General features: G+C 37.2%; 1 protein-coding gene across 4 annotated transcripts in view; it reads left to right on the top strand.

Moving 5' to 3' along the window:
* Positions 1-533: 533 nt before the first annotated feature.
* Positions 534-24382, top strand: part of tial1 (TIA1 cytotoxic granule-associated RNA binding protein-like 1) — a 36127-nt gene continuing 12278 nt past the window's right edge. For 2 of the 4 annotated variants that reach the window (XM_078223316.1, XM_078223315.1), the window contains exons 1-6: positions 534-660; positions 2121-2217; positions 10057-10206; positions 12703-12757; positions 15378-15465; positions 20472-20547. In XM_078223316.1, the coding sequence (XP_078079442.1) occupies positions 632-660; positions 2121-2217; positions 10057-10206; positions 12703-12757; positions 15378-15465; positions 20472-20547 (495 nt within the window). In that variant the 5' untranslated portion in view covers positions 534-631. Of the gene's footprint in view, positions 661-2120; positions 2218-9965; positions 10002-10056; positions 10207-12702; positions 12758-15377; positions 15466-19696; positions 20015-20471; positions 20548-24382 lie in introns of those variants that run through there. The other 2 variants (XM_078223317.1, XM_078223318.1) reach the window with 2 other exon arrangements.

Below are 24382 nucleotides of genomic sequence, written 5' to 3'. Positions count from 1 at the left end.
GGCTGAGGGACTTGAGGTTGTTTTCGTTAGAGAGAAGAAGGTTAAGAGGTGACTTAATAGAGGCATACAAGATGACCAGAGGATTCGATAGGGTGGACAGTGAGAGCCTTTTTCCTCGGATGGTGATAGCTAGCACAAGGGGACATAGCTTTAAATTGAGGGGTGATAGATATAGGACAGATGTCAGAGGTTGGTTCTTCACTCAGAGAGTAGTAAGGGCGTGGAATGCCCTGCCTGCAGCAGTAGTGGACTCGCCAACATTAAGGGCATTCAAATGGTTATTGGATAAACATATGGATGATATTGGAATAGTGTAGGTTAGATGGGCTTTAGATTGGTTTCACTGGCCGGCGCAACATCGAGGGCCGAAGGGCCTGTACTGCGCTGTAATGTTCTAAGTTCAATAATAAATCAAATCAAATCTTTACATAAACCAAGTAACATTCTGAGATGCCCCAAGCAGACCCAGGTGATGAGATGACAATGAAAGTTTGGGGACTCTTTATAAAAAGTGTCAGCAAAGTTGGTTGGGGGGAGGGAAGGTGGCTGCGCATGCGCGGGGGCAGGCCTGGGCTGACTCACCGGCTCCGCCATTTGCAGCTTCGGGCGCGGAGAGGAAGCGGCTCCTGACATGGAGGACGACTCGTACCCGCGCACCCTGTGAGTGTGACCAAACCACCGCAACAAAAACAATAAACTCAAACCTGGCCGGCTTCTAAAACAACTGCAAAATGAACGGGAGGGGTTTAAAAAATTTTTTTTTTAAAAAAACGGCTGGAAGACGGCGTCGGGTTTAATCTTCCTTCCCGAAGGCCTGGCGCAGGCTTCGTGCCGGAGTCTGGGCCCCGGCCCCCAGAGAGAGAGAGAGGAGGGGGAGACGGTGGAATAGAGAGACCGTGTGTGTGGGTGGGTGAGGGAGAGCGAGATTGCTAACTAACTCCGCACCCGGGGAAGAGGGAGGGAGTCCATTTTGTGTTGACAAACCAGCGGCCTCGCCGAGTGAATCGATGCCGGCAGCTGGCGCTCGCCTTTTGCCGGGGCCCAGTCTCCCTCTCCTGGGGGGAGGAGAGAGAGAGAGAAAGGCGGCGGGGGAGGGAGGGCGAAAGGAAATAAACTTCCTTCAGGGAAATAAAAAAAAGCTGCTGCACTTTTCCTGACGGGAGGAGGGGAGAGGAACAGATGTTCTGGTTTCCAAAGACTGCTCTTGACCCAAGTTTTACATGTTTTCTTTTGTAGTTTTCGCTTTGGTCTATTTTTGGGTTTTGTTTCGAAACATGCACTTTACCCGTGCAGCTTGGTCAACAAGTGGCCAGCGAGTGTGAATATTTATTCTACCTGTAAAGAACGTTTGTTCCAAAATTATTTGTTAGCTTTGCAGATTTATTGGCGCATGTGGCCTCCTTATCTACAGCATTGTGTTAAATATCAGGAAAGATTGCCATGTTGATGGATTTATGACTGAAGATGAATGATTGTTCTCGTACGCGAATCTTTGATTTTTGTGTCCCAAGGAACTTGTGCATGTTATTAACTTCAATACCTGTCGAAAGATTTGGAGGATATGTTTAGTTTTGGTCATGATTTAAGCTGATGCATTTGGACATGTAGTGTTTGTAAAAAAGAAAAAATGCTTCCAGGTTTAAAAAAATTACACTTGAAATGCCAGATACCCCTCTTAAGGAACAGTTTGTTTTGGTGTGCATGCATTTCTATATTTTAGTCATACTGTCTTCTGAAAATTTCATCATGGTTTGCTAGTTTTAGATTTTTTTCCAGGGATGTTCCCAGCCTGTCTCCCAACTTGAGTGACTCCAGGAAAACACTCAATTTTTGGAAGAAGTATTATTCCACATCTTTTCACTGGACTATTGTCTGTGCACAGGGAGATGACTGTTTCTCACGATCTGAATCCTATCAGTGTTTTATGCTCTACCACTTGTTAAAGGAAAAAGTAAACTAAATGTGCTGAAGTGTGTGCATCACATGATCTTTTAATTAGGAATCGTCACAACATGCCTAATCAATTGTTACCAGTTAAATCACTTTTAAAGGTAATGAAATCTGAAATGAAAATTTGTTAACAATAGTAACTGACTTTGAAATGTCTACTTGTTTTTCAGCTACGTAGGTAATCTCTCTAGAGATGTGACTGAAGCCCTTATACTTCAACTTTTTAGTCAGATTGGCCCATGCAAAAGTTGTAAAATGATTACTGAGGTAAGAACACAAGATTACACTCCCAAGAATTATATAACTTCACTGTCAGTGATTATTCTGAATTCTGTTCTGCTGTAGAAGCTTGTTCCTTACGTACAATATCTTGAGGCGCAAAGTAATACGTTACAAAAAGGACCAATTTCTACATTGACTTTGTTTTGTGTGAAATGAGATTCTCTCCATGTTAAATCGAGTATTTCATCCTTTTTAAATGACTTGAAATGACTGGTTCTTGGAAAACTCAAGTATGACAACTCACTATTTTGAATTTAGAAGTACCAGCACTTTTCAACTTTTTTTTGTGGAAATAATAGTTTACAAGCTGGTTTGAGTGTAAGTTTCAGATTCAATTGCATGATTTAAAAAAAATTGTGGCATTTTGTAATAGCACGGCGAAGAAAACGTGGGGTGTAAGTCTGATGAAATGCAGTAATTTCTTTGGTGGCTATAAGAAATGCTAATCTTTCTGGGCCATGTAACAAATCCAAATTTTTCTTGAGGACTGCATACAGCCTGCATATGAAAAATCTGCATGCTGTGCTACTCTGACCAGGTCGGTAGAAAATTTTGTCACAGCAGCAAGGGACAGCTCTCCCTCCACTCCCTCTGCAAACGTGCTTTTTGCTCATTTGGCTGTTCACTAGAGCAGCACAGTTTAGGTCAGCACCTTGACAGCGTGGCAGTTTACACGTTTCCAATTCCTTTAGAGCTCCCGTCATGCCATCATTACACTTTCTACAATGCTATATCATCTGTTAAATTAGATTCTACCTTCCAACAGTTGATATTCATGTTCGTGTGCTTTGTCTGCTTATGGATAATTAATCGTTGGTTCAGAAGCATATTGGTTTCTCACTGCTAAATGACTTACAAGGTTGTCACCCAATGCGTTAACAAAAATATTCCAGTAGTTACCTAAATACCAGCTGGATACACTGGTTGGAACATACATTTGGTGCTATTGCCAGGTAAATTGCAGGAAAATAACTTTGTTAATTAGTATTTGGGCGGCAAGGTGGCACAGTGGTTAGCACTGCTGCCTCACAGCGCCAGGGACCCGAGTTCAACTCCCAGCTTGGGTCACTGTTTGCATGGAGTTTGCACGTTCTCCCCATGTCTGTGTGGGTTTCCTCTGGGTGCTCCGGTTTCCTCCCACAGTCCAAAGATGTACAGGTTAGGTGGATTGGCCATGCTAAATTGCCCCTTAGTGTCAAGGGGACTAGCTAGGATAAATGCATTGGGGTAGGGCCTGGGTGGGATTGTGGTCAGTGCAGACTTGATGAGCCGAATGGTCTCCTGCACTGCAGGATTCTATGATTCTCTGTATTCAAAATATCAGCTGACTGGATCATGGATAAACTGAAGGTGACTGTGTAGATAAAAATTGAACTGTACCTTAATATGAACCGAAAAGCAGTGAAGTGCCCATTTATATCTTTGCCACTGAGGTGAATACATTGCTTTCTTTATTAATGAAGATCAGTAGGTTTGTAATCCAGCAAGTTCAAAAGTAATGATCTTTTGTTAAATATGCTGAAATATTTGTTAAATTATTCTGATGTTTTTCATTGATACAATATCGAAGATCAGTTTGAAAGGGAATGGTTAAATTTTTGGGTGGAACCCATATCAGTAATTTTTTGGTATCTTAAATTTATAATATTTCTCTGAGCCTACTGAACACAGATTCGTGGTATTGAGCTGTTTCACCCATTGAAATTATTAATTGAAATGTTTGAATCCAAGCAGTTAACCTCAATGCAGTTTTTTGCAGTTCATTTATTTTCTGGTCGATATCAAGTTGTCCAAAAAAAAATTTTAAGTACTTAAATGTGTACAACTGAAATAATTTAGTGTGACGGGGCTATTGCAGCCTATATATTAACCTTGAAATGAGGTGATTGTATTGGGCAGAGAGTGCAACGGAAGATTTGGTACAGAGGAGGAAGGACATGCTACTTTTTGCCTTCAATACTTGTGGTTCCTGTAAGCTTGAGGGAGGGAATAAGTTTTTAATGGATATGGATGGAGCAGAGCCGGTTGTGTCTGGATTGCATATTATGGGAGTTTGTGGACTGCAAGACTCCCAAATGAACACGTCTGCAGTCAGTGTTTCTGTCTTAAATATTGCCATTCAGTCATTGAGCTCAAGTGCGAATTGGTGACACTCATGGAGGGGGGTGCAGTATGTGCAAAGTTTAGTCCAGTCTTTGATCACAGGCTTTCACCTATGATCCATTTCACCTTACAGTCTTCATTCTGATTCTCTTCCCTATGCGCAACCCCTGTCATCCAGTGCTGTTTTCATTGTCCCCACTACATAGCTTCATGTCATCTGCAAACATCATTGATCATGGCACTTCCTGTCTCATTTGCTAACACAATGGTTTGTCAGTGTTGATCTAATAGAGATCATGATCTGAATGAGTAGCGTTTGAAAGGGGAACTGCAATTTACCAGAAAATAACAATTCTAGATTTGGGTACGGTTGACTTGAATGATGAAGATATGGTCCACAGTAAAGTTGCCAAATCTGTTAATGCTTAAATGGCCAACCAGTGGCAGACACTCAATTTAATATGATACAGAATTAGTTTGTACCCAAAAGTGTAAGAGTTCTACTTGTCGAAAACCAAACCATGGGTGATTAAAGAGTTGAGCGACAACATAAAACTAAAAACATGTCAACAAAACCCCTGGCAAATAGGAAGGATGGAAGAAATAGTGAAGGGTGAGAAAACAGTAAGCTACAGATGTAGCATTAAAAAAACCTTGTTCGCGATCAACAAAACACAAGCAAGGAAATGGTAGGTATGCTGACTGACTACTTAGTGTCAGTATTTAGAGTGGAGAAGAGCTTTGCAGATTGGATATCTCAGAAAAGTAATTGAATCAGGGATCCCTGAAAATTAACATAGGCAAAATTACAGTAACAGTTAAAGAGAGTAACAAATTCCCAGAACCAGATGGCTTCCATAACAAGGTTTTAAAAGAAGTCTGAGAGCAATGTGTTTTAACTGTAATCTGCTTAACTCTGAAACTATTCCTTTTAAATTAAGAATTGTGCTCATCATCTGCCACTTAAGAAAAGGAGAGCGCAAAACCAGGGAATTATAGATCAGTTAGCAAAACACCTGTTATCAGGAAATTAGTCTGTAAATTAAGAAGAGTGACTGAACACCTTAAATATGAAACTAATGTGAGATCTAGCCTGGATTTGTGAGGGCACAGTAAGAAGTCTCTCAACATCAGGTTCAAGTCCAACAGGTTTATTTGGTATCATGAGCTTTCGGAGCGCTGCCCCATCATCAGGTGAGTGGAGAGTTGGGTTCACAAACAGGGCATATATAGACAAAGATTCAATTGCAAGATAATGGTTGGATTATGAGTCTTTACAGTACAGACAATACGAGTGGAGAGAAGGATAATCACAGGTTAAAGAGGTGAATTGTCTCAAGCCAGGACAGTTAGTAGGATTTTGCAAGCCCAGGCCAAATGCTGGGGGTTACATGTAGTGCAACATGAACCCAAGATCCCGGTTGAAGCAGTCCTTGTGTGCAGAACTTGGCTATCAGTTTCTGCTCGGTGATTCTGCAAGCAGATGGGGTTATGTCTTATGAAGATGGAATTTGTTTTGGAGAGGTGACCAACGGTCTGTCATAGATGAGTTATTTATATGGATTTCCAGAAAGTATGAAGCTGAAGCTCATGGAATTGAAGGCAATTGCTAACCTGGTTAGGAAACCGGCTGAGTGGTAGGAGACAGAGTTTGGATAATGAACAAGTACTTTAATTGGCAGGATGTGATGTGTTTCAAGATTGTGTGTTGGGGCCTCAATTATTCACAATGATCTAAATGATGTGATAGCCACAACCAAATTTGCTGATAATGACAAAGCTTAATGTAGTGTGAAATTATGAAATGTTGATTTTAAAAAGTGGACAAAATGATGGCAAATGAATTGCTATGTAGCTAACTCTAGTCATTTACTTTGAACCTTAAGGATAGAACAAGGTACTTTCCAAATGGTGGAGGTACAAAGAAACTTGGGAATCTGGGTAACCAGATCATTAAAATGTCTCACTGGTGCAGAAAATAACCAAGGCGAATGGAATACTGGCCTAGAGGAAAGAAATACGAGGGTAGAAGCTATGCTTCAGCTATAGAAAGCTCCAGTTAAATGAAAGCTGGATCACTGATCAGTTCTGAGTGTCACATCTTGATCAAAAGGAGTGCAACTAAAATTTGCCACAATTATACCCAAGGCTAAATTCTGAAGTGGAACAGAGGGTAGATGTGAGAGGAACCTTCAGCTGGTTGAGGAACCCTGGGCTCGGGTATTGTCTAAATTAGAGCCAGACTTTTCAGAATGAAGTTGGGAAACACATTATGAAAGGGTGGTAAAGGTTTAGAACTCTTGCAAATGGTAGTTGCTAGATCAACTGTAAATTTTAGATCTGAAATTGGTAAGGCAGTCCTTATCGTATTGAATGGAACAACCTACTAGCCAGCATCCTGTTGCTGCGTTCCTTGGTCTTTGGAATTCAGACCGTGACATCTTAGGATTTTTTGCTGCTTTCTCAAGTATTTTGGCCGGGGTGAATGCTTGCCCAAGTTATGCCATGCACCTGTCTTTTTATATACATTCTCTTGCACATTTTATACAGTGGGAGGCATTCTCTCTTTCTTTGGCTATCACACTTTTTTTTGGCACATTGTTTAACATTTTTAGCCAAACAAAAACTGAAGATGTAGCCTGTCTTCTGTTGAATGCAGGTGTTAGTTTATTGATGGGCTATTTGATGAGCTTGCGTTCTATTTGAAATAGGGCATCTTTTAAAAGTTCTACCTGTCCAGCAGCACTGTTACCGTGATAATACGGGTAAGATTATCTTCAAATTTTTAATTTATTTTTAGGGCTAAATTAGGTGGAGCAACTTTGCAGTTATTTCATTTTAGCTTGGCTTTCAAAATGGGTGCTAATTTTGTCCTTTAATGAAAATAGGGCAAATGCATTTACATAGCATTGATTTCCAGACTTTCCAAAACCCTTAATGGTCAGTGAATTAATTTTGACGTATTGTTAGTGCTTTAATGCAGCTAATCAGTTTAATCTGAAGTCCCCAAAACTGAGATAAGATTACAATTATTTTGGGTACTGGAAGGATAAATGTTAGCCAGCTTGTCAGGGAGAACTTTTCTGCCCTTCTGATAGTGCTGTGGAATCTACCAGTGAGAGCAGCACTCCCTTAGCACAGTACTGGACTGTTAGTCTAGATTATGTACTTGAGTCAATGGAGTGTGGATTGAATTCCAACCCAATTGTTGCATCAATTTTCTTTGTGATATTTAGTAAAGTTTTGTTTTATGAATTGTTATGGAATATTGAGACATTCTTTATGCTGTAAAGACAATGAGGAGCTCCAGTTGTGTCCTTGATTTTTATTGTGTTTGCTTTTAAGAAAATCTTGGGATGATAAATTGAGGAGAGGCTTGAGATGATGGGACCATTTACTGCTAAAGAATATTAGTTTTTGATGAGGAAAAAATTCCTCCTTGGAATGATACTGAGTGAATATCAACTTAAAATCCTCAGTGAGGCAAAAGCTGGAAATTTCTTCAATCAGTGTTGTTAGTGCACACAGTCTTAGGAGAGAAAGCATTTAAAGCAGATACCATAAAATTTTGTTGTATAAAAGTGGATAAATATATGAAGCTAAAGATGTTGTGTAACAAGGAGAAAGTAAGTGGGATTTGTTTTAGATGCCTTAGGAGCTCCCATACATAATTTTTGTTATTTTTGGGGGTTGGGGGGAATACATTGAAGACTGAACAGTTGCCTGAAAAGAGGGAAAACAGCAATAAGATGAATTTGACAATTGCAGTATTGATTTTAATTCCATATATTTGTCAGCATTCAATTTTAAATGCTATTAAAAAAGAAGTAAATTAATGTTGCCCCCTTGATAAACGCAAATCATCTGTGAGCCATGTTGTCCAGGCAATTGCACGGAGGATAAAATAACTGAAACCTTTAGTGATTTACCATGGTAGTTTGCTACCCACACTTACCCAGAAACAGATACTTTCACTGCTTATGACACTGCAACAGACCAGTTGTTGTTCTACGAAGTGTAGATATTTGAGCAGTGTTACATGGTGTGCTAATTAATTTTTCTATCTTTAAGTTACAGTAAATCTAGTACTCAAAATGACATGGGCATCAGAAATGTAGAGGAAATATATTGAGTTTTGAAGAGAGTTCTGTCTTCCGTCTATCCCAAGTGTAGCTTCTCAGAATATTTTAGACTATTTTCCACTATTTGTTTTGGAGCCATTTTTAATTGTTGCACTGGGACCAAATTTTAAAAATGTGCAGAAGAGTGTTTTGCAAGGAATATTAGTGAATAAAGTTCCTACTGTGATTTTTAGATTGTGCAATAGAAGATTATATTCTGGACGTGCATCACGTTTGTAACTTCTCTTCACAAAACATGATGTAATTTCCATGCAGATTTTTGGTGCAATTTGACTTTGTCACTTGTTAAAGGTATCGTGAAACTAGCCTTTTAGCTCCCACAAATAATACCATATTACCACATCAATGCTGAAATGATTTTATTTCAGCACAGCATTGCTGCACCAACCATATGGTCCATTTGTGTTAAGGTCAGAATTAAATTTGCTGCAAGCTTAATTATTGTAGCAATAATTCAGGTATTCTTTATGAAAATTATCTAAAGTATGTTTACATGTAACTGCTTTCAAAATCTAAATATACCAGCTTGGGGAAAAAGGGGTTCAAAACCTAAAATTATGCTCGAGTCTTCAAATGTTGAAGATAAATAATAATTCCACTGTATTTGTTGAGTGTTAGGCTTTAACTATTGGGAGTTTCATTATTTTGGACACCTGGATTTATGCATACATTTCAACTTGGGAGAATGTTGATTTTCAGTTACCAACTGAACTCCAAATCAAGGGCACACTTGGTGCTATGTTGGGTAATGTACCTTATCGCATTGTTCATTCTAGCCTTCTGAAGATTACAGTAACATTTTGAATCAGGATGCAACTTGTAACATAATCAGTGACTTCAAAAATAGCACCTTTTGAAGTATTTAGTACTTTTTGTTTATTTTGTAACATTTTAATGTAAATATACAATGAAGTGAACACATTGTTTCAGGTTCATGTTAGAACTCAGGGTTAATCAGCGAGTTATCTTGATGATCATGCCTGTAGAATTCTTCCTATTCAAGTTGGTGAGCAAATGCTATTTACATAACATTTGATGAACTCTTGAGCTGCTTCATCTACCTGTTCTATTTACCATTTACCTGTAAATCAAATTTGACTTTTTAAAAACAAAACAGATGCTCATGTGGCGGTAGTCATACATACCTTCCCAAATAAAAATAACCCCCTTCACTGGAGACATACTTTCAGCTCCATTCCTGATTACAGATTGCAGACGGGGAAAGATCAGTGTCACAGCAATTGCAGCAGATCTCTGCAAAAGTTAAATCCTCTCAATATTTGCTATTCTTTGCCGCACAAAACATTGGCTGTGGAAGTTAGCCAACAGGTTAGCAATTTTTACTAATGATTTTAGGGTTCAACTAGTAAAAATGCTGTTTTCTTTAAATATATTTAAAAGCCAGGGGTAGCCCTGATTTACATAAATGTTCAGAAATATTAAATGTGTTCAGTAATTTCCTTTTAAATTGTTTGTGTTTGTGGACAGATTGGCTATAAAAGTAAAAGGCTATAATGTAGATCTGTAAGTATTTCATTTGGTTTCTTTGTACTAAGTTTTCATGAATTTTTCTTCTCAGCAAACCGCAAGCAGAAGGGTGAACTCTTCTGTTGGATTTTCTGTTTTGCAGCATTCAAGCAATGATCCGTATTGCTTTGTGGAATTCTACGAGCATAGGGATGCAGCAGCTGCATTGGCTGCCATGAATGGCCGTAAAATAATGGGTAAGGTAAGCTATCGTATCTAAAGGGTGAGTGAGGAGAGCATTTAGCTGGAAAAATTAAGATGTGATACTTTGAACAGCGCCTGTCTCTTTCGTCGGTTAGGTAGAGAAACCAAATACATCAGTTTCCCTTTGCAGGTATTACAGGTTCAAAATGAAACTTAATTTTAACCATTGTTTTAATCCCCTCAGAAAATGAAATGTTCTCAATGTCATATACCATTTGATAAATAAAAATTTTCTTCAGTTGACGAGTAATCCAGTGGATCTTAATGGATTCTATTGTTTGCGTAACTGAGGAGTCCTTTAGAGACTATTCTTAATAAAGCATTGGGAAGGTTGTTAGGATCTCTGGGAATAATGGTCTTAATTGTAGAGCTGTTGTTCTTGAATTATTTTAAAATCCAGCTGTTGATTTGTCAACCATTTCTAATATACTTGGGTGCTTTATTTAGTTTGGGGAGCGTTGTTGATATAAACTCAAGATATTAGCATGGAGGAACATTAAGTTCAACATTTAGTAATAAATGGAAAGTTCCATCCAAAACATGTTGAACTGTTGGCTCCACATGAGTAAAAACTAAATTCTAGGATATATTTTGAGGAATAGATTACAAGCAAGAAGTTAATGTTAATTTGGTTAGATACACAAGGAATACATGTTCTCCATACGACAAAAGTGATAGTGAAGCACTTGAGAAAATGTAACAATTTAGAGGATACAACTATTGAAGATTGAGCAGGCTTGGAAGCTAAAAGGTCTTCAAGGTAATGAAAAGATTTGTTAAGTAATGGTGGAGAAATATTTTCCACTTGAGTCCATACAGGGAGCCATTAATATCATATACTCTATCAGATTAATTAAGGAGATTTTTAAATTGCCATGTATGTGGAACTTGCTGCCATTGATTGAATTAGAGAGCATTCATACATGAAGGAGAAGTGAATCGGGGGGGACATGGGGACAGGGTGGGCACAGGTAATGAGTGGTGGAATCTTATATGGAGTTCAAATACAGGCATATAGTCCTGTTAACCTGACTGGTCTATCTCCAAATTGTAAATTCTATAAATACATTCGATTTACCGTAATGCACCTACTTTGCTACAGCTAACATGACTAAAATGCAGATAATCAGATATTTTTAAAACCACATTGTAACAGGAGTAGGCTATGCTATTTAGCACCTAGAGTCATTGGCATTCAATGTGTTATGGCGGACCTGTGATCTCACTCCGCAAACCTGCTATTTTCCCCTTGTTTTTTGATATCTTATGGATAACAAAAATCTAATTTCTATTTAAAATTGATATAGCATCAATAGCCTTGATGGAAGTGCACTCTAAACTTACAGCACCTTTTAAATGCAGAAGTGTTTACTAATTTCACTTCTGAAAGGTCTAATGTTTAGATGTTCTCTTATCCTAGACTGGCCAGCCAGCAGAAATAGTTTCTTCCGATCTACCCTGTCAATTCCCTATAATTTATTAGCTGTGATCAAATTGTCCCTTGAAATGTTTAAATTCCAGGAATGCGGCCCTAGTTTGTGTAATCCTTCCTCTTACTGTAACATTTGGATTTTTTTGTATTTTCCTGGTAAACTATGCTACACTCCCAAGGGCTTTCCAAGCTGTGGCACCAAGAACTGCTCTTGTTAATCAAGGTGTGTTTTAACCAGGCTTTGTATAAATGAAGCATGACTTCCAACTCCTGGTGTTCCAGTCCTCTTGGTATAAAGTCCAGAATTCCATTAATTTTTTTGATTGTTTTCTGCTCTGTTGATTTAATCCGCGTACTTCGGGCAACTCCCCACACCCACACATCCCTCTTTGGACTGCCACTGTTCCTAGCTTCTCAATAGTTTGGAAAATACCCTTGTACTTAAGTGCAAGGTTCCTGGTATTCTTAAGCTCATTTTCCTTTGTTTTTGAAATGCGTGTACCATAGCTTTGCCCTGTCACTTAATCTATCAAAATCACTTGTAGTTTTATGCCTCCAACTGCACTGCTCACATTGCCGCCTTTCGTCATTGTTGGCAAATTTGTATTTGTGGCTTTCCAGCCCATTAAGCTGTTAATAAATACAGTAACTAATTGAAGTCCTACCACAGAAGCTTGTGGGACACCATTAGTCAAATACTGAGAGTTAGAGAACCCACCCACTATCCCTACTCCTTCTGTTCTCCCATTCCCTAACCAGTTCAATAATTTGCCCTCCATTCCATGAGCTTCAACTAATTCTTTTAAGTCCATACAAATAATATCAGTAGGTATTCGTGATCCACTACTTGATCAGATTCATCAGGCGTGACCAACCCTTCACAAATCCGTGCTGGTCCTCGTCAGTTAACTTTTTTGGTTCTATATTTTTATTGTACCCCACGCCCACAATAAAACAATATCATATAATGCAGTATACTGTTAAAAAATTTAAATTCTTGTTGTGTGAGAATAAGTAAACTCTAATTCATTTTTAATGAAGTTTTTCACTTTTAAATTTTAGGAAGTCAAAGTGAACTGGGCAACAACACCAAGTAGCCAGAAGAAAGATACAACCAGTAAGTGCCTTGTTTTTTTGATTTTTACCCCCCCAGTATGTTGAAGCTGATTTTGATTGTATGTTACACATGCATAGCAATGTTGTAATGCATTTGTGCTTTTGCACATTTTAAAGAGTATGATTTCAGCCCTTTGCCCAAGTTATCTTCAGTGGAACCTGCAAGCTGCTTTGAAGTTTTATGGTGCATTATTTTTGCATCCGAGTCTTCAACTTTTAAACTCAAAGCCTCTACTGAAGAATGATGTAGTGAAACGTCTTGTAGGGGAAGAGAAATTTGTCGTTCAACACAAGATCTGAGTCTTCTAGTTCTGGAATTTAACTTGGGTACATGTGAAACCTAGTAATACCTTGCAAGTCATCCACATGTTTCGTATTTTCAATGAACAGGGCAATATTTTTTCTTTGACTTGAATTTCCAAAAATTTGCGTGCTCATTTTGCAAACTCATATTGGGTCAGACTTTGTCTAAATTAATTTAAGTTTGTTTTTTCCCCAGTTTTTGGTTTCTTTATGGGGACTGAAGAAAATGTTACAGGCAGTTGTCCTTTTATAAAATTGGATAAGTTATTGATGCTGATGTATTTATTGTGTAACATTTGTGTTGATACAATACTTCCGTTTCATCTTTTTGTTGGAGTTGTTTGTTTCCTGAAAGCTTAATATTTAGTTACAAATTAAACTAAGTGCCCTTAATTCAAAATATAGGATGGAAATATGCAAATGTTTGATTCTGGAATCCAGCTAGCATGAAATAGACATGAGTTGATTTTTTTGTCCAAATTTGAGTAAATGGGCCATATGATTTGCATTGTTGCATCATTGGAGAGTTTGGTCTATTTTTGTCACCCATACAGAGCATTCAGCAAAATTATATCTAATGTGTATAGTTTCAAGATATTGTATAAATGGATTTTAGAAACATGCAAGCTAATGGCATTACTAGTAGCAAAGAAAAGCTGAGTTAAATGCCTTCCCAATGTGACTGACTTGGCAAACAGGTGTTTTGAGTCAAACATCAATTTCCTTAACTGAAGTAACATTTCAATGCTGTTCACATACTTTTGTGATCCGCAACATTCAGCAGCTGTTTTCATGATTATCTAAGTTGCTCAAAAGAAAGGCATGAAGGTTTTTTGAACAAAACGGTTTTTAATAAAATTGAAAAATGTTAGGTATTGGAAGGTGCTTTGAATTTTGGGCATTCATGTTAGAATCTGGAGCAATACATAGCATTCTTTGTTGTAGCATTGTGGCTCGAACGCATTTTCAGCAAAAAACGTAGCATTAATATTTTCCATTTCCACATCAGCCATTTTGCTGTTTCTGAATGAGACTGTCAATTTGGTGCAGTGGACACATGCATGCCAGGAATTGGATTGAAACTGAACATTCATTTTCTGTAGGACATTTATAATGAATAGACAGAAGATACTTAAACTCATTCACCTGGGTTAAATTCAAACTTGAATCCCAAAGCCTCTTGTCTTGTAGTGCCCTAGCTTTTATTTTGGACTCGATACTTTCAGAAGACTTGATGAAATTAGTATTGCATTGAAGTTAATTTAAATATTGTGCACATCAAGAATTTATGAACATACATTTTTAGATGTATTTAATTTAGGACATAAAACCTAAACTGAAGCAAGGCCATTTGACCAATCAAGTCAGTTCTTTGCACAGGAATAGTTCCCATTCAATCTCCTGAGTGTTGCATATAAACATCCGAATCCGAAACGTAATGCCCATTACAAACAAAACTCTTATTCCATTCTAGCAATAGAAGACTACTTTTCTCCTGTGCAGCATTTCATCATTCATGGGTGTACCTATCCCAGTAACCTACTTCATATCATGATACATATCCCACTTTTTTTGAAGGAATCAATCTGTTACAATCTGATTACTTCATCCCACCATCACTCCCATCACCCAAATACCACTTTATTTTCCATATTTTGTGAATTTCTGTTAATTTAAAACTTTTTTCATAAATTTGTATAGTTACTTTGATTTTGTTCCATTTATCTGATCTACCTTGCTACTGAATTTTTTCTACAAGCGTACAATTTATGAAGCAACTATTTCAGGAAAGCTATCAATAGCAAGGCGCTTGAGAGAATTTGATACCATGCAGATTCATTTCAATTGGTAATACTTCCTGTTATAAAACCATGTTTAATTCTGAGCTAATTTGGCATGAAGTTTACTCAAGTGTTTTGTATGTAGAACTTCAATAAATGACTTCTGAAAATCCAAGTATCATACCCAGATAGTTATCCTCATGGTAAGAGCAGTGAAGTATGACGGTTGGTTTTAAGTTCTTACTATTCCTTTTCAAGTATTCCCTTTAAGCAGTGCATCACTGTAACACTTTGCTCAGAGGATATTACATAGCCTTTTTTTGTTTCGCTGTTTGAGCTCAGAAAATGCAATTAACATTTTTTGTGCATCCCCACATAAATCCAAGCCTCAAAGAGACAAGTAAAAATGGGTACTTTTGCAAAATCATACCAGTATATTTTCTGTTTATGGTTGAATCTAAATTTACAGGAAAAAATGGTGTGGGGTTGATACGGAGTTTAACTGAAGGTATCTATTAAATCCTATTGTCTTCTCAGATCATTTTCACGTGTTTGTTGGTGACTTAAGCCCTGAGATAACCACGGAGGATCTCAAATCTGCATTTGCACCCTTTGGTAGAATATCGTAAGTATTTTCCAGTTCTTTAAAATTCAAATTTTTTACATTGAGCATTTTCTTTTATCAGAGCTCTTAAAAACAAAATAATCAATTCAGTACTGAAACTGATATTCCCAGTTGAGTTCTGTCAAGTGACAGTGAAGAAGATGTAACATTTTTGCACAAGGCAAATATAGTGGCTTTTTTCCCCAGTTACTTGGTGAAGCCTTTTTATTCAAAAGCAGCTTATTTGGAATACAATCCAAAGGAAGGCGACCTGTCCTGTATGACCTGCTGGAGTCCAGTCCATAACTTGTAACTTGACAGTTCACAACTTTTTTTAGCTAAAAGGAGAAGAGGGTTTTTTTTTTATCAGGTTAGTTTTGAATTATTGGTCTTAGAAATTTTGGCCATGCTTTATAAAACTTATTGGGCAATTATATTAAGAAAGGATTGTCCCATTCTCCACATGATGTATGCCCCTCAGCAATGGATGGTATTAACTGTAACTGAATTTTGTATTTATTTTCCCATTTAATATTTGGCAAGTAGGTAGTGATAGTTTCCTCAATTGATGAAAACACAATAAGGAGAGAGGCTGGTAGCAATTTTTAATGTATTTTCTGGAATAGATGTAGTGCTAATTCATAGAAGTCTGGTACTTGCATTAATATCGTAAGTCAAGATGATAGTGACCTGGCCTGTGATCCCTATATTGTACACCACCTGTGTTGTATCAGTGAAGTGTCTAATAGTTTATCTGTGCTATAATCCTTTTCAATTATGCTTTAAAAAGACATGTAATATTGCAGATTTCTGTCATTTGTCATGGATTCAATGGTTCTAAGGGTTCTTTCAGAAAACATGATGTCTGTAGGTGTGAAAGATGTATTTTGTTTTGAGCTAGAGTTGTTTTGTCCAGAACTCTTCCAAGGAGAAAATGTTGATTTGTCTTGCTCATTTTACTTGTATCGGAAGATGCATACTAGCTAATCCATTCTAGAGCTTGATAAATGTTTGCTCTACGGATGTCAGAACTAGATCTCAATTTATATAAACCATGCAATAGTTGGTTGCAATTCCATGTGATTATCCTAATCATTGAAGATCTTCCATGAATGAGTTAATGTACGCAGCCGCCAAGGTTTTGAAGTAGTGTTTGCACTATAAATTCAGTATAGGCAGTTGTGATTCAATTAATGTTAATTTATTTACTCAACAGAAAAATGAATGAGGAGTTTGTTGTCTTGGTATCTGTCATCCTAAAGTGCTGTTTTTGTATTTTGCAGTTGTACAAATTTTGTTTTGGCTTGGGTATTTCTTGAATCTAATCAAAATCGTCAACTAATAGAAATGGTTTGCATATAGGTTTTATTTGCACATATAAATTTCTAATTACCAGCTCTGGATACATGAACAATAGTTTATTTTGCAACAAATCAGCAATACCCCTTAATGTTGTAGCTTGTGATCTGGTTCTGAAACTTTAGATTGAGTTTATTTGGAAATTCTGCAAATGTTTTAATGCATTGTCTAAATATTCTTTATCAAGTTTAAAATCTGCATAAGGACTAGGTCGGTGTGAATTTTTAGTGTATCCTGGTTTTTAAAATAGTTTACATTTGCAACTCAATGTATGGTTTATTCCGTTAGTGTATAAGTTTGATTTTTTGAGTGGAATTATGCAGGGAGTATTTTCAAGTTTAGAACTTGAAGTGCTAATAAAACTCTTGGCTGGCTGTAGTTACTGTTCATTTGTAATGTTGGCTGTTCTCATAACTATTTCAATGACTGGATGTTGCTGAGCATAGTTCTGATTTATATTTTTGTTGTTTGTGTGCAGAACTTTAACTTTCTCCCTGTCAATAGCAAGTCAAACGGTTGCTACCATTCGCATCTCTAGCACATGTGCTTCAGATATGATATCAGTTAGTGCATATAACTAAAACCAAAAAAAATCAGGGCCAACTAGATTGCTAATATTTTAAGAATTGATTTTTATTTTCAATAAGCTACTGGAATATCTTAGTTTCTGATAACTGAGAAATTATTTTAAGTGGACTGTTGGCATTTTACATCTCGCTTTATTCTATTTTCGCATACTTTGCACCTTATCCGCCTTAACTTATTACTTGCCCTATCAGTTGTTTGGCCACTGTCATGGAATAATATTGAATATTACATGTTGATCTGTATAGGAATTAATTTATAGACTGACGCTTTGCAAGTGCGTCACTAAATGATTAGTGAAGAGAAAGCAAAATCCCATGGGCTACGTGTGTTACAAGAATTGTGGTTTTGTTTCATGTGTTGACTTTGTTTTCTAACAATCTGGGTGACTGAAGACATTGGTTGTATCCCAGGTTGACTTGTCTTGACTTGCACAACTTGGTTCTGAGATTTGAATGTCTTTTCAAGTGTACAACAATAGTGTACTTTTATGAAGTCAAATCAGAAGCTGAGAGTTAAGTTGCTTTCAGTTTGTTTTTTTGTAGGGCGTTGTACCAAATAATGCACAGTTAAACTGAATTGAACATGATGTGGTTGCATTTGAGGTCTGTGTTAGCGTTATGCTTGAGGATGGATTTGAATGCAGAATATGAGGGGGATTGCAGTGCATTGAGGGTAACTTGTTAGGAAGGGATGGGGTTCTGGCTGAGGATGAAGTTCAACCAGTGAAATTCAATCCAAAGCATAGGCATGCAAAAAGAATTGTGCTCAAATCAAAGAAACCTGTCAGCTGTTTCAATTGTTCAGTTTTTTTGGAGAGAGACTAGCCTGTCAGGATGCTGGCAACTTCTCATTGGAGCAGACCACCCAGCAAAAATGGTGTAGCTAAACTCTTGTGCTATGAATTCGAGTACCATGATAAATAGACATTTGTTTAGGCTGTGTAATCATACCCGTCAGCTACAATTCATTTGCATGTAAAAAAAAAATTATGGATTCTATGGTTGAGTTCAAATTACTGTGCAAATGTGTTTTAAACATATTTGAACTATTAGATTTCCATTATTAGGGCAATCTGATATGTATATATACTTGGTTAAGTGGAGTAGTTTAGCCTTAATTTACTGCAACCATAGCACTTGCCCAGAATTAGCTGGAGTGAGCATCCTGTGGCAAGTGCAGGGAGTTGGTTTTTTTATTCATCACCCTTTAGTTCATATTTTTGCACTGCAGTTTGCTGGAAGTGCGAGTTGATAATGAGGCACTGGAGACTTTGATGAATCACAGGACCAATAATCCATCTTCTTAACCAATGAAATTTAAGGATTGAGAAAGGAACAACATATGGCAGAGGGAAATTTTTGCATCAGATTTGCAGAAAGAAATTGAGGTAGAAAGATCAAGTTTTTAAAAATCTGCAGGTGTGAGACTTAAGTTTCAGTTCACTTTCAGTGCTTCTCTTCAGATTGATTGGGATGGTAGGATCATAAATCACCCCATTGTGCCATGAAATAGCCTTAACTTTGTGCGGTGAACAATTCATATTTATAGCATAAATCCATCAATTTCCTGACATGTTGGTGGTGAGATCCTGTTTTTTGTGAGGCCAACAGAGTGCAAATTGTCCCAATAGTTTGACAGTTCACAACTAATGGTTTACCTCTTTCTCATCAAAAAATGATGTTTTAAAATGAATGATGGCATGCTGTGTCATGTTCCCATCAAATAATGGGCCAATATATAAATTTGCAGACATTTTCTGATAACTGGGCAGTATGAATTAATGCGCAGTACCGTTTTTCCACCAGTAGGTGTTGCTGGGAGATGGGAATATTTTTAGTGTTCAAAATGCATGCAAGGGCCTTTGCATCAATATTAGTGCTTGTCATTTCTTGACACCTTTATTAATTAAAATTGCACGGTTCAGAAGATGCTACATTTTAAAAATGGAATTAAATAGATAAATTAACACTTTTTTAAAAAAACCTTCTGCTTGTTTGCACTTCAACCTACACGTTGAGTAACATTTTATATACTGTCAACTACCTGTGTTGTAATGACTGGTCTAGTATTTATTGCTGCTTTCGTAGTTCTCATCTACTTCAATTATCTAAATAGTAAATTAGTGTAAATTTCAACAGAGCACTTGTAAGACTGCTTGTACACAGGCTACAGAAAATAATGGAGAAATGTGCAGCTTTTTGTAGTTTGAGTCATAATTAAAAGTAATAGCATTCTGGTTATTTTACAGAATTGCTGTTAAGAATGGACAGGATCCCCATGGCTAACTGCAAGGAACTGTGCACACTGGAAGTTCATTAACTCAGTTGTAGTTTTTTTCTCATTTCTATTTATTCTCTTTTTTATAAATTTATTAGACTTGATTGTTAACATTTTAATGTGCTCTATATAGTGCGAATTTCGTATTCCCAATCCTATTGACGTGCTTACAAATCCTATGTAATTGTTGTTCGTACTGGTGTGCTTAGTATTGTTTTAGTTTCATATTCATTTTCTAAATTTCTGAAAGTCTCAATTTTTCAAAATTTACAGCTGCCCACAGTCCAAAAAGAGGGTAGAGAATTGACCATACCAAGAAAAATAAAGAATTCAGTTAACAGGCGATGTATGCCTTTTTTAATTCCTATTTTTTTTCTCTTTTCTGAATTTTTATATTTCAAGTATTTGTGTGGCTAGGTAGAACACACATTATTAAAGGCTCTGTATAGAAATGCATGGTTAAGGAGAATTGGAATTGTATTTTGTACTGCAGACTATTTCTCAGTTTAGTGTTAGTGAGGGTTAGTGTTTAAAAATCTGTTGAAGAGTTCATGGTTTCCAGTTCAGTAAAATTAGCGAAACAACGTTCAGGATACTACAGTTTGCATGTTTGCTATTTACTGCTACACTAAAGGTTAAGCTGTAACAAAGGATAGAACAATTAGTTATTATGGTGGGATTATAAAAATCCCATTTTTTTTCGAAGTTGACTTGTGCTGACAATACAGTGTGTGTGGTTCCTTTTTTTATTTTGTTCAGGGGTATGTTATGTTTTACTTATTCAGCTGTATCTGTTTACACAGGGACGCTCGTGTTGTAAAAGACTTGGCAACAGGGAAATCTAAAGGCTATGGATTTGTATCTTTCTACAGTAAACTGGTAAGTTCTTCTGAAATGTAATGCATTGGGTAACAGTTTAACCATTAAAAGTAATGCATTTTAATATTTGCCAAAATTTTGAATGTACAATGTGCAGTTAATAGCCTGACATGCAGTGTACTATCATATTTGCGTTTTTTAGTCATAGAAAATGAGGCTGGATAAGCCGTTGATCCATTTCTTGTGTCCTAACCATTCTATCCATTGGGGTATTTCATTCAGAGAGATACTTCATTTTTATGTTGGAAATCCGCTGTTTTCCCTATCAATGTCCCTTGGTAAACTGCCAAAAACTAGCCATTTTTAGTTTTTTTTGAGGACATAGCTGGTAGAATAGGTAAGGGTGAACCAGTGGATGTGGTGCATTTGGATTTTCAGAAAGCTTTTGATAAAGTGTCATGCAAGAGATTAGTGTGCAAAACTGAAGCACATGAGATTGGGGATTAATATTGGCATGGATTAGGAAGGAATTGATTAGTGGACAGGAAACACAGTAGGAATAAATATATTCTTTTCAAAGTGTCAGGCAGTGACTTGAGGTTCAGCAATGATCAGTACTTGGACCCCAGCTATTCACAATATACACCTATAATTTGGACTAGGGAAGCAAAAGTAATATTTCCAAGTTTGCTGATGACACAACTTTGTGGGAATGTGAGCGGTGAGGAGGATGTTCAGAGGCTTCATGATGACTTAGACAAATTGAGTGAGCGGGCAAACACATGGCAGATGCAGTATAATGTGGATAAATGTGAAGTTCTGCATTTCAGGTTGAGAAACAGAATGGCAGAATATTATTTCAATGGTGATAGATTGGGAAATGCTGATGACAAAGGGACTTGGGTGTCCAAGTTACACCAGTTACTGAAAGTAACATGTAGGTACAGCAAGCAGTTAGGAAGACAAATGGTATGTTGGCCTTCATTGCAAGAAGACTTGAGTACAGGAGCAAGAATGTTTTACTGCAGTTGTACAGGGTTTTGCTGAGACCACACCTGGAGTATTGTGTAGTTTTGGTCTCCTTACCGAAGGAAGGATACACTTGCTGTAGGGGGGGCATGCAATGAAAGTTCATCACACTGATTTTTGTGATGGCATGATTATCGTATGAGGAGAGAATTTTTGATTTGATTTATTATTGTCACATAATAACATAGTGAAAAGTATTGTTTCTTGCGTGCTATACAGACAAAACATATCATAGAGAAGGAAATGAGAGAGTGCAGAATGTAGTGTTACAGTCATAGCTAGGATGTAGAGAAAGATCAACTTAATGCAAGGTAAGACCAGGCCTGTTTTCACTGGAATTTAGAATGAGAGGGGATCTCAATGAAACCTGTAAAATTCTGGCGGGGCTGGACAGACTGGATACAGGGATGTTGTTCCCCCTGGTGGGGGTGTCTCGAAAAAGGGATCATGGTCTCAGGATATAGGGTAAGCCATTTCAGACTAAGACAGAGGGTAGTGAACCTGTGGAAGACTGCAGAGGCCAAGTCATTAAATATGTTTAAGAAGGAAATGGATAGATTTCTAGACTTTAAAGGCATCAAGGAGAATAGAGAGAGTGCAGGAGTATGGCATTGAGATAGAGGATAAGCCATGATCATATTGAATGATGGAGCAGACTGAATCAAATGGCCCCTTAGTGCTCCTCCTTTGTGTTTCTCAGTAATGTTTCTTTGTATCCTGCCTGAATGTACCACTTCACCATTTGTATTTCCTTGTTCAGGTTGTTTTGTGACAACTGAGTTGGCCCTACAGGGCCTTGGTAATTTGAAAAGCTGAAACCTATTTCCTTTAGAATTCTTATCTCTAGAAAAAACATGGACTTTAGTAGCCTGGGTGGAGCCCAATATTCCATGAGGCAAAATGTCCCAAGCTCCAACAAATTGTAAAATAGATTTTTATCCCCCTCATTCATAACGGCAGTTTAAAATTGATGATCTCTTATTTCTGAATTCCCATTTTGAATGGATAAGGAAAGACTTTCTATCAAAGACATTTTTAAAAAGAACTCAATTACTCATCTTGCACAATGTAATATCCTTGCAGCTTTCTTGAATGCAGCTAGACATGACTGCTCCATTTAGAATTCCATTGAGATCACGTTCCTGATTTGGTTTGCTTAACATTTCCATTAATTCTGTAATCCCTCTGCCTGCTGCATGTCCCTAAACATTTGACTTTTCAATTGACTACCTTAAATTCTAGTTTTAAAAATGTCCTCACGGTTCCTTGTATTTAAAGCCTCTATACCCTGAAATCATCCGAATGAAGCTTTTCTGCACCTTTCCCATTTCCTAACATGCTCAGAGCACACCACTCTTAACTACAGCCTGACCCCAGTAACTTGCATATTTTTTTATCTCTGCCACTTAAGGTGGCTAGATGTAATCTGTTTGTTAGTCTTTGTCTACAGTAACTGCAAACAATAAATCTCAAACTAATGGATGATTTCAATGAAACCTGGTACACAGGTTATGGCCAAAGGGAAAACTGATTTGCTTTTGACAAAGACGTTGATCCAGATCCTGGAATTTTTTAAAGGAACTGTTCATAATGGGAGATGGGTGAATTGACTCTTTAAGAATGTTGTGGATTGTTGCAGCTGTCAAAATGACTTTCAGTGCAGGTTGTTGGATGTGGATTGACCTGAAATCTCCTCGGTAAGATGGAAGCTCGTAATAAAAAGATTTGCTCCTTTTTCGGTCTGGTATTTACAGAGCATTAATCGAGCTGGGGAGAGAGTGAGTCTCAAGGAAGAGCTGCATAATTGTAATAATGTTGAGTTAACACTGCCCTCTTCACTTGTTGGATCTGTAATGTCCTCTGCCACACTAGCATTTATGCATCTGTTCACTTGGGAAATCTGAAAATTTCTTAAAGATACAGAAATTACAGTTTTAGCAATTTGGATATAATGGATAAAAAAGCACTTCTTGGATGGGTTATCTCCTGTAGAAGTAAAAGGAAGCTGTAGATACAGGTAATAGTGCACACTTGGGACTTGCATAGGTATTTTCCTACATAACTACTTAGTATGTTGATGGATGAGCAAATACATTGAGGTGGAGGATGTGATTGAAGCCGGTGATATTTCTGGTCTGTCTATTTTCTAAAATTTATCATTTGCATCTGGTCCACTTTTTGATTTTTTTTTCATAAGATATGCATTCTCTTTGATGATAACAGACTGAAGGATAGTTTACACAGCGCTGTCTCAAATGACAATGCCCTTTATTGCACTGAAATAAATCAGTAACAAACTTTCTATTTCATGAATGTTCGTTAATGTATAATTGGTTATCTTTACCTAATACAGCAAGTCCTTATGCAGTGCACCTGTTAAGTGAGGTTTTGGCTTGGATGATGCTGACTGCCATTTTGTGAATTGCTTTTCACTAGGCTCACTTGTGTTAGAAAATTGCTATTAAATATGCAAAATTATCAGATTTTTGTTTACAGCTCTGTCACTGAAGTAGATCTCAGCTGAGAGGGAATTGGATGCATAGGTAGGTTGACTGTATCCTGAAAGGAATGGAAAGAAGAAAAATTAAGACACGCTCATTTGAAGAATTATGGTGGTACTTGTGACAGGCTACAGAACAGTATTGGTAGATTCTCATCCATGTTGTCGACACCCTCTTGGCCCAGGACTAGTTAAAGGCTACCAGAATTTTAAAATCTGGCTTCAGATTGGTAGTGGGCACTGTACTTTGAGTTCTTGACCCATCTCTTTTCACTACATCATGGCTGTAACTTCAGAAAGAAAGTAATTGTTTTGACTATTGCTTTATAAACTATATAATGTAAAGTGAAAAGTAATACGATTGTC

Source organism: Mustelus asterias, chromosome 11, assembly GCF_964213995.1.
Source record: "Mustelus asterias chromosome 11, sMusAst1.hap1.1, whole genome shotgun sequence".
Classification (NCBI taxonomy): Eukaryota; Metazoa; Chordata; class Chondrichthyes; order Carcharhiniformes; family Triakidae; genus Mustelus; species Mustelus asterias.
This window is presented reverse-complemented; position numbering and strand designations above follow the sequence as displayed.